The sequence below is a fragment of the Acanthisitta chloris genome, unplaced genomic scaffold, assembly GCF_000695815.1.
Source record: "Acanthisitta chloris isolate BGI_N310 unplaced genomic scaffold, ASM69581v1 scaffold22850, whole genome shotgun sequence".
Taxonomy (NCBI): Eukaryota; Metazoa; Chordata; class Aves; order Passeriformes; family Acanthisittidae; genus Acanthisitta; species Acanthisitta chloris.
Window position 1 is genome coordinate 65 of NW_008651440.1, and position 13,236 is coordinate 13,300.

Below are 13,236 nucleotides of genomic sequence, written 5' to 3' on the forward strand. Positions count from 1 at the left end.
CTGTTGTTGTGATTTTCACTGTTTGTTTAATCTTAGAGGCTGGGAAAATATCTAGCAATATTAAAGATTTACCTTTCTACTTAATCAGTATTTAGATGCAGTTTCTGATGCAAGTCTGTCAATTTGAGCATCAGGTAATGAACTTAGCATGCCAGAGTTAAAGGAGGAAAGTATAGTAACATGTTTCTTTTCTTTCTAGCCGTGTCTGATCCAAGCAGTACTGTCCACAGACCTCAGCCTCTCCCTCCAAGCACTGTACACCAAAGCAGCCTCCCTTCAAATCCAGAGAGCAGCTCTGCCTATTGCCTCCCCAGCACCAGGCATGGATTTTCCAGCTATACAGACAGCTTTGTGCCTCCGTCTGGGCCCTCAAATCCCATGAACCCTGCCATTGGCAATGGCCTCTCACCTCAGGTCAGTCCTGTGTTTTCAGACAGAGGATTTGCTGTATACCAGAACCAAAGAGTCTATTCCCTCAGGCCACAGTATAATGAATTGCCAAATTTAAACCATAATGTATTCTTTATATAAGCCACATGATTTCAGTTTGCTAGTTTTCTTTTTTTTTTTTGTAAACTTTTTTTTCCCCCTCCTACTGGCTGAATCAAGAGTCATAGCTTATTTCATTTCAACTGATTTATAACGTAATCATGCAGACTTCATGTTTGCATTCAGTTGTCATACTGCTCTTCTCCTGAAGATACATGGCTAAGGTACAGAAAGTAGATTTTGTAGCCTTTCTGGGAATAAAATATCTCTTTAAGATAACCTCATCATGGTTTTACCCAATGGTCCTGGAAAATTGCAAGCCAGTTGTACGAGGAGAGTTCCAAGGACTGAGATGTGCATTGAGATCAGCTATAATCGAGTTATAAATACATAAATTAGGAGTATTGCTGCTCTTTGGCAATATATAAATGCATGAACACCATAATTGTTTTTCTAATTTGCGTGAGATCTTTTTAGGAAATCATGTTAATAAATTGCCTTGATAATTGAGTGTCAAAAGGTTGGTTAAATTTTCCTACATGCGGCATCTGTCTGAAGCTGACATTATTAGTTAAAGCTTGAATAGCTGGTAGTTTATTTTCTTAGGGACAGCTTTGCCCAGGTGCTTGGGAAGAGATGACCACTGAATTCCGAGGACTCACAAAGAGGATGCAATCTATAATTACAATCAGGAATCTCTTCAGGGCTCAAAGTGAGAGTTTTAACAGCTTTATCTGCTTTCTAGCCTTTTTTCCTCTCAGTGGTTAGAAAAACAGAGAGAAGCTCAGAATGACACAAATGAAAAGTGAAAAGACAATTATAGTCAATTACACACTAATCACTGACTATCACCACTGCCTAAGCAGGGAGAGGGCATTCTAATAGGCAGAAAATGAGATTTTAATGGCACAAAGGGTGGCCAAAATAACGACTCATATATCTTTGCCTCCTTCGTTTTCTTCAACTTGTGGTTTGCATCTCGGGAGTACAGTTCCTGGTTCCTGTGCAACGGTGATAACTCTGTGCAGCTGAAAAGTTCAAAGGCACTGGAGTTGAAAAGAATGAATAACAAAGGCAATGAAATAAACATTTTTGCCCAAAGGCAAAAGTTCATAAACCCTTTTTTGTAACGGTAAATGTAATTAAGATTCACAGATTCCTATAGCATAGAGTGGGGTACAAAACTTTATGGCTTGAAACCTCAGGAAAAAAATACCAACAGAAAAACAAACGGATGTACTTCCAACAAGACTTGAATAGATTTTTGTTTAAAAGAATTCTGATTTCTAAATGCAATCTCCAACAAAATCCATTACATTATATTCTTTGCTTCATTTTCTTTTTTTTTTTTTTTAGTCCCTAGTTTGGTAGTGCACAAGTCTTCCACAATTTTGACAAAAATACCTAGCCGGGATTCAATGTTAATCTATCAAAAGTAGTTGTTAGTATCAGTTTAAATGTGTGTTGGTTTGCTTGTGGAGAATGTGATTTTTTTTTTTCTTTTCACAAAGCTTTTATTGTCTGTGACACAGAACTGGAGTGCAACAGTAAAGAAATCTTGTGATGGCTGGGCAAAATGGGACAGAAAAGTGAGGCCAGGTTTCCTCCCACCAAAGTCTTGCTGATTTGAGGTTTGATATAATCAAAAGGAGATCCTGGAGCAGATTAGATGACTTTAATCAGTTACTGTGCTTTTTTACACTCAGCCCAGTCTTTATGCTATGAAACTTCTGTTGTTTTGGGGCTTTTTTTTCTTAGGCTTTTGAAACCTTCATCTGTCCCAGTGCTTAGAGCTCCTGGCAGTGTCCAGCAGCTCTACCAGCATGTTTAGGAGGAAGCTGATCCCTCTAAAACTGACATCATGAGTTCATCACTCAGTGCATAGAGGAAATGATATTCATTTGGATTTTGAACAGCCTCTTGGCAACTGACTAATTGCCATCACTGACTGGTGAAGATCTTCCCATCAAACAAACAAAAAACCCAGACCTAAATTCATGCGGTGTTACCAACACATCCTCTAAATCAGTGCCTAAACAATGACATAGAGACATACAAAATGTAGAGCTAAAGTGACATACCCAAACTTTGTGTCTATATAAGAGAGTGATAGAGTCTCAAATATGTAAATGACATGCAAGAAATTGTGGGGCTAGTAATGCAGTGGAAGCCTCTGACCAAAGGAGCCTCAGCCATTGGTCACGCAGGTCACAACGTTAGCGTGTGAAATGCCCCTTAGCTGTGGGGTGTGTTGCAGCCTCATTTCTGGAAGAGCCCCTCACTACACTTCCTTGGGGCTCTGGGGGCTGACTGAGCAGCTGAGGTAGCAGTGTCTGGAAGGTCAAAAGCCATTTCTGCATTGGGGGTTTCCTGAAGAAGAGAAATGGGAGTTTTCCTGCTAAGTGGGCATGTTGCAGTGCCCTGCCTGTGTGCGTGGAATTTAGATGAGACAGAAAGAGGGTCTTTTTACTAACTAGTGGATTTTTGACCACAATAAATCTGGGTGTGTGAGCAATTTACGTAATGTTTCCACCCATTCATGTGTCTCCTGCAGGCAAGTGCTCTGGACAAACTGAGTGCAAAGCTGAATTTATGGTGACTTTAGAGGAGGAGTTTGTCTGGAGCCCAGATAATCTTTTGTAATTTAAAAAAGCCCACCCTCAGAATGTGCAGAACAAAATGTAATAGTAAGATTCACGGGATCATATTCTTAGTAGAGTTAAACCTCCTTCTCCCCTTTGACAGTGATTTATTGCAAATGAGGGTCTGACACACAGACTGGTGGGGGAGCTTTGTTTTTCATGCAGGACTGTTCCATTCTAACTTTGTTCTTGAATATGATGGACAAACATGTTGTTTAAGGCACACACTGTGTGAAGGCAGATAACAAGAAAAAACAGCTAGGGTGGTATAATTTTATTTTTATTATGCTAGCCTTGAATTTGGAGGTGAAATGGGATGGTGTGTCTTGGTCAGTTTTAGGAAGCAGAATGCTCCATAAGATACCTGTCTTGCACACTAGGTATTAAAAGTGTTGTTGGTCTTGTTTAAAAGAATAAGAGAACAGAAAGAGTTCCACCTTGTTAATATTCAGCACTATTTAACATCAAGGCAAGATCTGCAGATCTCCTCCAGATGACTGATTGTTCATGTGGTTTATTCATTACTACATGGATGTGGTGAGAGAACCTCTGTTTTGCAGACCTGCACAGGGTTGACTTTTGTGGGGGAAAAATGCAGGGATTAATGTCTTGGGGAGCTGATAGCCTGGAGTGTCCTTGTTTGTATTTCATGAAAAAGCAACTCAACTGCAAGCATGCCATCTCAGCCAGAGCTCTTTAAATATAATGTCAGAACAGAGATTATTAGTGTGTAATATATGTAAATTGCATATTTTTATGTTTTCTATGCCTATTATGCAGCTCCTTGCCTCTCATGAATACGTTTATGAGAATATTGTATTTCCTTTTCAAATTAGGCTTCAGTGTATTTTCTTTTAACAAACATTTGTTAACTCAAAATTATGAGGGGGTAGCATATCTACATGTTAATATATGCGTGCAGGACTTAGGAGTGGAATTGGCATGTCACGTTCTGATCCTGGCATTAGTGGCCATCGCTGGTTCTTCCCTGTGCTGCAGGAGTCACTGCAGAAACACTTGTCTCACAACTGCAGGTGGATGGTCTCAGTAAAGAGCAGATTGTTTTTAAGACAGGATATCAATATTTTGAACTGCTTCATTGAAGATAAGGAAAAAGGCTTTTCCGGTGTACATGGGCATCCCCTGACCTTGTCATGTGCTTTCTATTAGAGTCAGAGCTGTAGAGTTTGCCCTACACCAGGAGATCAGGCAGTTTGCTGGTTTGGAGAGTGCTGTTTTGGGCTGATGTGGATTCAGGTGGAGCAGCAATACTCTGCTCGGATTGCTGCCCACGAGGCCGCGTGCTTCCTGTATTTAACCTGTAGGATATTTAACCTGGGAGATACCCAGGCTCAAACAGTACTGCAGTGTTAAGGTTTTACCGGAAAAAGAACAAATGTATGTAACCTGTCTCCTGCTAGGCATGATTTTTTTTTCCTCCTTGCCCTCTAGAAAACTTCAGATCTACTTTTTTCCTCTTTCTTGCCTTCTCCCCTCATAATTGAATCCAACCAGCAGCTTTAAAGGCTGCAGTTTTAAAATGGGAAGTTGATTGAATGTTGAATGGGTTGTGTAGAAGACCATAACAGCCTTTAACAAAGTTTGCAGTTCTCATGCCATTACCTGGAGCTCAGGAATAATCTTGATAAGAAAATTCCAAACTTTTCTATGAACAGTAGTAAAGATTCAAGCTGTTCCAAGGCCTCTTTCTTCTACTGTCAAAACATTTCACCGCCTGAGTTTAAGAACTGCCCTGTAAGTCCTTTTGGTGGGATAGATCTTAGGCAATGGGTTTCTCTTAAGTCTTTGAGAGCACTTGGTTTTCATTAACCTGAGGCATGGAACTGATGGCAACTGTCGAATCAGTTAGATATGTTCATAGTGTCTTGTTAACTTTGTTTTCAAGGGAGACACAGGAACCAGGGGCTAAAAACTCACTAAGAGGGACAAGGGAGGGGGGAAGCAACTATTAATTCATTATAATTTTTCCTCTACCTTCCGTTGAATTACTGTTGAACTGGTTACCCACTGAAATATTTCATTTGGATTCAAGTCCCACAGCAATGAGAAGAGTTCACAGGCAGAGAGCAAACTAATCTCAAATTAAGGCTTGTTATGGATTGTTGTAAGTAATATTGCCATAGCTCAGCATTTAAACTGATAAGCCTACAATCTCTGAGACTGCCCAAAAAAGTTGTGAGATGTTAAATTTTATACATATACAGTTATATAAAATACGAACATAAATTATGAGTATATGTTCATCTTTGAGCTTTGTTTTACCTTTTCAGTCATCTTTGGATGTTTTTCATACAACCAGCAGCTCAAGAATTAGCTGAACTTGAATTATTTGGTAACGTTACCAAGTCCTGGACTCTATGAACCAGAACCTGAAAAAGACACAAATTTCATGACAGACTGTGATAATGTAGTGAACGCTGGCAAAGTCCTGCAGACAAAAATATAATTTACAAAGGATCAAGTTATCCTCTGAATGATCTTACATGTACACCAGTGCACCTTCTCTAATTTCATGTGGGTACCACTGATGTCCAGTGGTGTGAAACCAGTATGAGTTCTCATTTGATATGAGTATGCAGAAGGTCAGATCATCAATGTCCAAACTCAGTGCATTTGCTCCTATTTTTGTCAACCAAGTATGTGGTTGCCATTTGTCACAAAAACGTTTTCTCTTCAGCAGAAATTGCCACATATATAAAATGAATCAGCAACAAGGTTCTAGCATCCTACAGGTGTAGATCCAGGTAGCTAATTAATCCTCTACAATCTCTCATTCTAATGCATTATAGCAATCCTCTTTGTGTTATTGCTTGTGTAATATTTTGGCTTTTGAGAGATTTCTCTACAGAGAAAAGAGTTAACAGCAGGTAATGCCATTCATCTCCAAAGGAGTTTGAAATTTTCAGTGTTAGTGATGAATGAGGGTATCTGACCCACATCTGTTTTACATTAGAATGGAACATTGCCCTGACATCGTTAGGAGCATTTGTCAAGATTCCCTGGACAGAGCTTCTGTAAATTACATGCTGCAAATGTGTCAGGGTCAGATAAGAGGATATCATTAACTGTGCTAAAGTTTACTCATGATTCTGTCAGTTCAACTTAATATGTTAACTGCCAACCATTTTCCTTGAGCTGTTTCATTAAATCTTTCGTTCACAGGAGGAGGGAAAAAAAAAGTATCACTGTACCCAAAAAATATTGCACATGTTCTTTTCTCATAAATTATATTAATTGCAGACATGGTCACAAAGCATATTAAACTCAGGCATGCGTAAATGAATTAAAACATATGAGCATTTTATTGTGCCTATGGTGGGTCCTACATCCTAAAATACCAACCATGTTAAACAGGCATAATGTTTCATTTAAATAGAATAAGCTTTTTCTCAGTTTAATGGCTTTTATTTTGGTGATAATAGAAGTATTTTCTAATAGCTGCTAATGGACCAGATGTTGCATACGTGAACTTTGAGGCTTTCATCACTCAGTTGCTCTTTCTGGATCATATCCTCAGCTAGTGATTCTGTGCTGACTCCACCAGCAAGGGACTTGTCTTAAGGAACATTTTGGATTGTTTCAGGTGTGCTCTCTGAAAACTTTTCCATAGAGTTTAGTCATTGTAGTCCACTGTGTTCTGTTTGCTTATTCCTAATTTCAGCTTTGTTTTCTAATAGAATAGAATGATTTTATCAGTTGCACATAGTGTATTTTGTTGCATAAGCACAAAGACCTCAACATTCCTGTGTGTTTTGTACAAAATGAGAACAAAATATATGCAGCCAAAACACCTATATCCTGATAATTTTTTAAAAATTCTTTTGCATTTATAGGAGATCTGTTCTAAAATAAATAGAATAGTTACAGCAACATTTAGGTGTTATATTAGCCCATGGGATCTGGATCAGTTGAGGCTGGTAATCACTATGTTAGTTTTCCCAAAGTGACTCAGAAGGAAGTACATATTTTCCGGTAATTTGGATGGTATAGAGGTTGAATAAATTTATTTTCTACCATAATTATTGTAAAACAGACAAAGCTGTTTATTTACTTACAACTCTACTGCTTCAGACCCTCAGAAGATCTGAGCTGCAAAATCCAGACCTCTGTGTGTCTCCTGTACACTGCTAAGCTGAAGGTGCTGAGCATCCTGCAGACCTGGACCATTAATGGCTTTCTAATTGATTAGGTGAAAGTCAGCCATGCCCTTCCTGTAACTCCTTGTATGGGTGACAAGGTCATGGCACATACCATATGAAAGACTTCTGCCCTGAGGCTACTTCCCTTAGAGCTTTCAAAACAGACATGACCAAAAATCTAATTATTTAGATACTAATCAACTGCAGGATGATTCCGAAGGCCTCTGAAGAAGGTCTTTCGGAGATGGCTGCTGTTTGCTCAGTTGCTTCAGTTTGCTCTACCTCAGAGGCAGAGAGCTCTGTCAGTTCTGCTCCAGAGTGTCTACTAGGTGCATATCCATTCAATAAAATGATGCTTGAAGACTTGAATTGTTAGCTAATTAACGTAGAAATTTGAAAGTAAATCTCACTAAATGCTAATTTTAGTTTGCCAAAGAAGATAAATCTCTATCCAAATATAGATGCTACTGAGGTTTGAGTGGCATTTGAGACCATGTCTGGATCCAGGTTTAAATTTCAAGACTAATTTTAAAATAGCTTCCAATCCCAAGGTTTTTGAGCTCACTGTTTTTGCTGGCAAAGTCCAAATAGTTTTGTCTTGGGCTTTATTCTATTAAACTGAAAAAACTTGAGTTATAAAATATGCAGTTGGTAAAATAGCTAATTGCCCTAAAAGTCCTGATGGAAAACAGTGTGTGATGCGAGAGCTCTCAGGCAGAGAAAGTGCTGCTGGTACTCCAGGGGAGCTGTGAGAGTGACATGAGCCCAACCTCTTCTCCTGTTCTTGAACTTGGAACACAACGTGGTAAAGTCCTGTCAATACTGATATCACACTGGTGCTATGCAGGGATGGAAAGGGTTGTGCACTTACTTCAGATTTCTGATAAACCCCTGTGTGTTTTACACTGTAGTCAAAACCATGATACTCCTGCCAACATAAATATTTTCCCAAGTAGTAATTTTCAATGTAAATGTTTAAGTTAGGCCATGGGGTTTTTTTTGGTGTGGATCTTGCTCTTCTTTTAACTCTATTAGTGTTAATTTCAAAGGACAAGGATTAATATAACCTAACTGAACATAGATTCTAATACTGCGTCCTGCTGATGAAATGCTACATTTCCAGACCATATCATTTCCTAGAGCTATGAGAAAAATATTTGTAATTTCTGAAACAGAAAAACTTGGTAAAATAATCTTTAGAAATTTTGATAGTTTTCAGGAACTAATTTTGAGAAGAAAAATGCTGAAAACACAGTTATTTCAGCTTTTAGGGAGTTTTAGGACAAAATGCTGTGCAGGTTGCAGTGCAGATAACATGATTTTTCAATCTGTGCTGAATCCAGAGTTGGTTGTTTTTCACTAACCTCAAATTTTTTTAATAGGTTTTGTGCATTGAAAAGATTTGTTGAATTAAGTAGAAAATATCTTAGAACCTGAATCCAAATTCTTCTGGTATGTTTTTAACTTAAAGGTTATAAGATTTCAGCATCTGAATGAAGCCTTGGGATATATTTTGAAACTTCTTGTGTGAATCCTTCAGTTTGCGAAACATTCAGCAAATAGCATCAGCTAAACTCATGTTTTTCTGCTGAGTGAAACAGAAGTGAACATTCTGGTGCTGTACATAGTAACTGAACTTTCTGAGTGGTTTTTTTTTTCCAATGAGATGTCCTCAGTGCATCTGATGCAAAGATATTTTGTGTTCTCGATGCAGATATCTGTGTGTCTCATTTTGAAGTACTCTCCTTGTACCTCTTGCTGTTTTCCTTATCAGACATGTAAAACTTGGACAGGTCTGTCTTCCTACTTAAATCCCTGGATCTTGTTTCATTTATTTATCAGCAAACAAACTAAACTCGGATCTGGGACCACAAGCTCTCTGCAATAATAATCTCTTTTCTTTCACGATGGAAAGTAAGTACAATTCCAGGAGGACCATCAGAGATTTAAGAACCAAATATGTTCTTGTGAGGTTTAATTTATTCTTTACAAAATAGCCTCAAATTTGAATGATTTCTCTTTAGTTTATGGTAAGAAGTGCTGGAAAGCAAAATGATTATCAAATAGCACATGTCAGTTATTTGTAATAACTTTTTGGAGCAAGAACAGCCTGTAAATTATCAGAATATGCAGTTTTGGCAGAAGCTGTACGTCATCCATCCATTATGAGCTGCAGACTGTTTGTCAGGCTTTGAAGTACAACTTATTCCAGCAGAAGTGAGCAAATCTCTCAGTCATACTTATTTTCCAAGTATGCTGTAGAGATGTGCCAGGAAAGGAAATGCTCACCAACCCATAGTGTGAGGGATTTTTGTGCAACAAGAACATATCACTGTAGCTTCTGTCACTCCTGCTTAAAAGTGCAGATGCTTTCAAACTCTTTTTTTTTGCTCTTCTACTGGAAATTATGGCCTATAAGGACAAGCATGTATTTTCCAGTAACCTCTTGTCAACTAATCTTGACTGCTGATTTCGCAACTGCCCGTGTAGAAGCAGCTTATTCAAGATGTCACAGTTGACTTGAAGCCAGTCTGGAATGCCTGGCCCTTTCTCTTGTGTCTTCAAACTCAGAGGATGAAACTGGTAACTTGAAGCAGCACTTCACTCTTTCACATTCATTTCATCCCAGGCCAGCACACAGGGCACGCAGCTGCAGGAGGTACAGCTGCTCTGCCCCTTTCCAGGCACCCAGAACATCATGAACATGTGGGGTTTGCTGGGGTTCCATCAGTAGTGTTGCTGTGATATGCTCCAAATTAATGTCGTTGTAGTGACTGCTTATCTTGGAGAAGAAAATCATGTGAGCTTTTTCACAGCTTTTCTATGTTTGTAGATCATGCAGGACAGCATGGCTAAACAACCACTTCTTGCTTTGTTTTTCCTCTTTAATTTAGTCATCAAGGAATAAACACCTGTCTGATCCCAGCTGGGGTCAGGCACTTTAAAACCATAAAAGTTTTAAAAACTAATTTTCCTTATTTGCCCTTGGTATCACTTCTTATTGCCTGTTAGACATCATATTTTATTTTGGTGGATGATGCAACCAAATTCCACTTCCTTTTGTGTTTAGCTACTCAAAGCACAGTTCGAGTACCAAGTCTACCTGGTTTAGGGAACCAAATTGATAGATTTGAGAACTTCTGTGGCTCTGTAAGCAATACAGTTCTTCACATGTTTAAACTCTTATTGTTATTCTATCTTTTAGGTAATGGGACTCTTGACTAACCACGGTGGTGTGCCTCACCAGCCCCAAACTGATTATGCCCTGTCCCCTTTAACTGGGGGCCTGGAGCCCACCACCACTGTCTCAGCCAGCTGCAGCCAGCGGCTAGATCATATGAAGAGTTTAGACAGTCTGCCCACATCCCAGTCCTACTGCCCACCGACCTACAGCACCACGGGCTACAGCATGGACCCTGTCACAGGCTACCAGTATGGACAGTATGGACAAAGTGAGTACTGGGACACGTGCACTGGGAAGTGCAGCACTGCACCTGGTCCTCAATGGGCTGTAACACAGAAAATCATGAGCAGAGATCCTAATGGCTGATTGCTCCTCCTCTCCAAAGCTGTGCGGAGCGCACTGATGCGATAGCTGATTGTTCGAGCAAGATTTCTGCTGCATAATTATTTTCTTAAGTGATGTCAACAACATCTTGATGTTATTAATTGTTGAGACATGAAACCTGATTGCCATTAGGTAAAACATAAGGGTTGTCCAAAATGAAATAACCGCTGGCATTCCGTGATTAGAAACACATGTTCTTAATGAGGTCAGCTCAAGAATCATTACAGTATATAATCCCAGATACATAGAGTTTTGTCAAACTTGTCCCAGGAATAAAAATATTAGTCCCTTTCCTTTGATATATCAGTATTAAATATGACAATGTCAACCTGTAGTTGGCATGGCCCCATGCTGTGGGGTTGTCACGGCATGACTTAAAAAGCTTCTTTCGCTTTTTTTTTTTTTTTGCAGGTGCCTTTCATTATCTGAAGCCAGATATTGCATAAATGAACTGTCCACTTCAAGTTAAAGCTGGTCTTGTTTTCCGGTCTCACTCCAAGGCTTGGATAAGAGGGATCTTCTCAACACACTGCAGCCTAAACTGGGGCAGTCCCATTGAGAGAAGCAGACTTGTTATGTTCTCTCCGGTCATAGCTTTTAGTAGACTTTTGATGATTGGACAAAGCTCTACAGAAGACAAAGGCCAAAAGCAATAAGGAATAAATGCAACATGCTTCATTATGAGTGGGTATACAAAACAGAGCAGTATTTAACATCACTGCCTGGCAAACATTCCATTTTTTTGTTGTTGTTGTTGAAATTAATGTGCATTGATTGGGACAAACGGAACATTCTGAAACTAAGCTTAGAGCAGTTGAGCTCTGCGTACTCTGACTCATCTGACATCCAGTGCTGACTTTAGTCTAACTTTAAAACTGCTCAGTTTCTGAAGCAAAGTCAGGAGAACCTCTTTCATTTTACACACTGGAAATTGTCACCAAGAGGCAACATCACAGTCCATAGGAAGCTAGGATAAGTGCAAAAGACTTCCAGGGAACTTATTGGTTACCTTGCCATGCTTTTGTTATCATGTTGTCAATAAATGTCACTCATGAGATTTGCTTTACCAAGAGACAAGATCTTGTTTAACACAAAAAATAGATTTTACCTTTTTTTGTATGTGGAGTTTTCCCAGTCCATTGTACCTTTTCAAACAAACATGGGAGGAAAAAACCCCACCAACAAAGCAACTGATTTTTCACAACTGCCTAGCAATGTGCAATACTGTGTACCTCACACAAACTTTGGGATCATCCAAAGTCATAGAGATAAAACCAGAACTATATTTTTGCAGGTACTTTTATTTTTGCAGTGCATAATTCCTGATGATAACACGCAGAAATGTCGCAGTCTCCTGGATTACTGAAATCCAGTTTGCTAATCATGATTAAAAGGTCATCTTCAGGAAACAATAAGACGAAATGATTACGTTTACATTTTTTTTTAGTGATGTACAGGACATAGACAGAGATGGACCTGTATTTGACACATTTGTTTAAATTATACAGCGATATCCAATATAGAAAGTATAATTATAGGAACCAAGGTTTACAAGAAGTTTGCATTGTGACATTTTAGAATGTCAATAAATTTGTGTTTTGTGATGTTGAGAGGAAGAGGACGATGGAAGGTGGGGTTATTTATTTCTCTCTATTCTTGGAACAAAGAGGGAGGCAGAACACAAATACATTCCTTTTAGTGTTAAGGACTATGAAGTAGTGAGTTAGACTAGGTTCAGTACAGAGGTTAGTTCACACATTGGTCTTAAGGGTGATGGAAAACTGAAATATTATCTTTGTGTTGCAGCCTCTAAAACAACATATGTGTTGTAAAAAAAACCAAAACCCAATTAAAAAAAAACAAACAAAAAAAAGAAAACAAAAAAAAGTCTTTCATGTAAAAAGTTCAGTAAATATTTACTATTTATAATGAATAAACATTATGAAGACTTGCAAAGCACTGATGATTTTGTCCTAAAATGTAGTATTGTGCTAAATACATTGATACATTTTAACTGAATATCATGAAGAAATAAACCATGTTATCTTCAATGCAAACTGTATTCATTATGAAAGTGCATCCTGCACACATCCAAGGCTGTGGGAGCATCAGGCAGGCTCCGTGCCCAGGTACTGCCAACGTGGAACTCTGTATGTGTCTGTGTGTGTGTGTTAATGAACTATGCATTTTTCTAGTGCTGTTGGTACCTGTAGTACATCTTCCCAACAAGAGAAAAGCTTTTGCCATGCATTTAAAAGAAAATCATATAGGCTTAAACCCAGCACAAGTGGAGTCACTGGGCTGACTTCACACAATGCAGGAACTTTATGATCAGTTATGGGCTGTTATCTGTCCTGAATTATATATATTTTTTCCT

The 13,236-nt window shown here is 38.7% G+C and overlaps 1 protein-coding gene across 1 annotated transcript; it reads left to right on the forward strand.

The window, feature by feature from the left end:
* Positions 1-203: 203 nt before the first annotated feature.
* LOC103800995 (paired box protein Pax-3-like) lies at positions 204-11,394 on the forward strand. Its single transcript, XM_009073394.1, has 3 exons — positions 204-414; positions 10,497-10,743; positions 11,271-11,394. Exons 1-3 carry the CDS (start codon positions 379-381, stop codon positions 11,303-11,305), a joined length of 318 nt encoding a protein of 105 aa, XP_009071642.1. The 5' UTR covers positions 204-378; the 3' UTR covers positions 11,306-11,394.
* Positions 11,395-13,236: the final 1,842 nt, after the last annotated feature.

Bases quoted from the DNA above. Each gene is read 5' to 3' on its own strand.
- LOC103800995 (XM_009073394.1), top strand. From the start codon at position 379: ATGAACCCTGCCATTGGCAATGGCCTCTCACCTCAG. The intron at 415-10,496 runs GTCAGTCCTGTG...TCTATCTTTTAG, and splicing joins GCAATGGCCTCTCACCTCAG to GTAATGGGACTCTTGACTAA. The intron at 10,744-11,270 runs GTGAGTACTGGG...TTTTTTTTGCAG, and splicing joins GTATGGACAGTATGGACAAA to GTGCCTTTCATTATCTGAAG.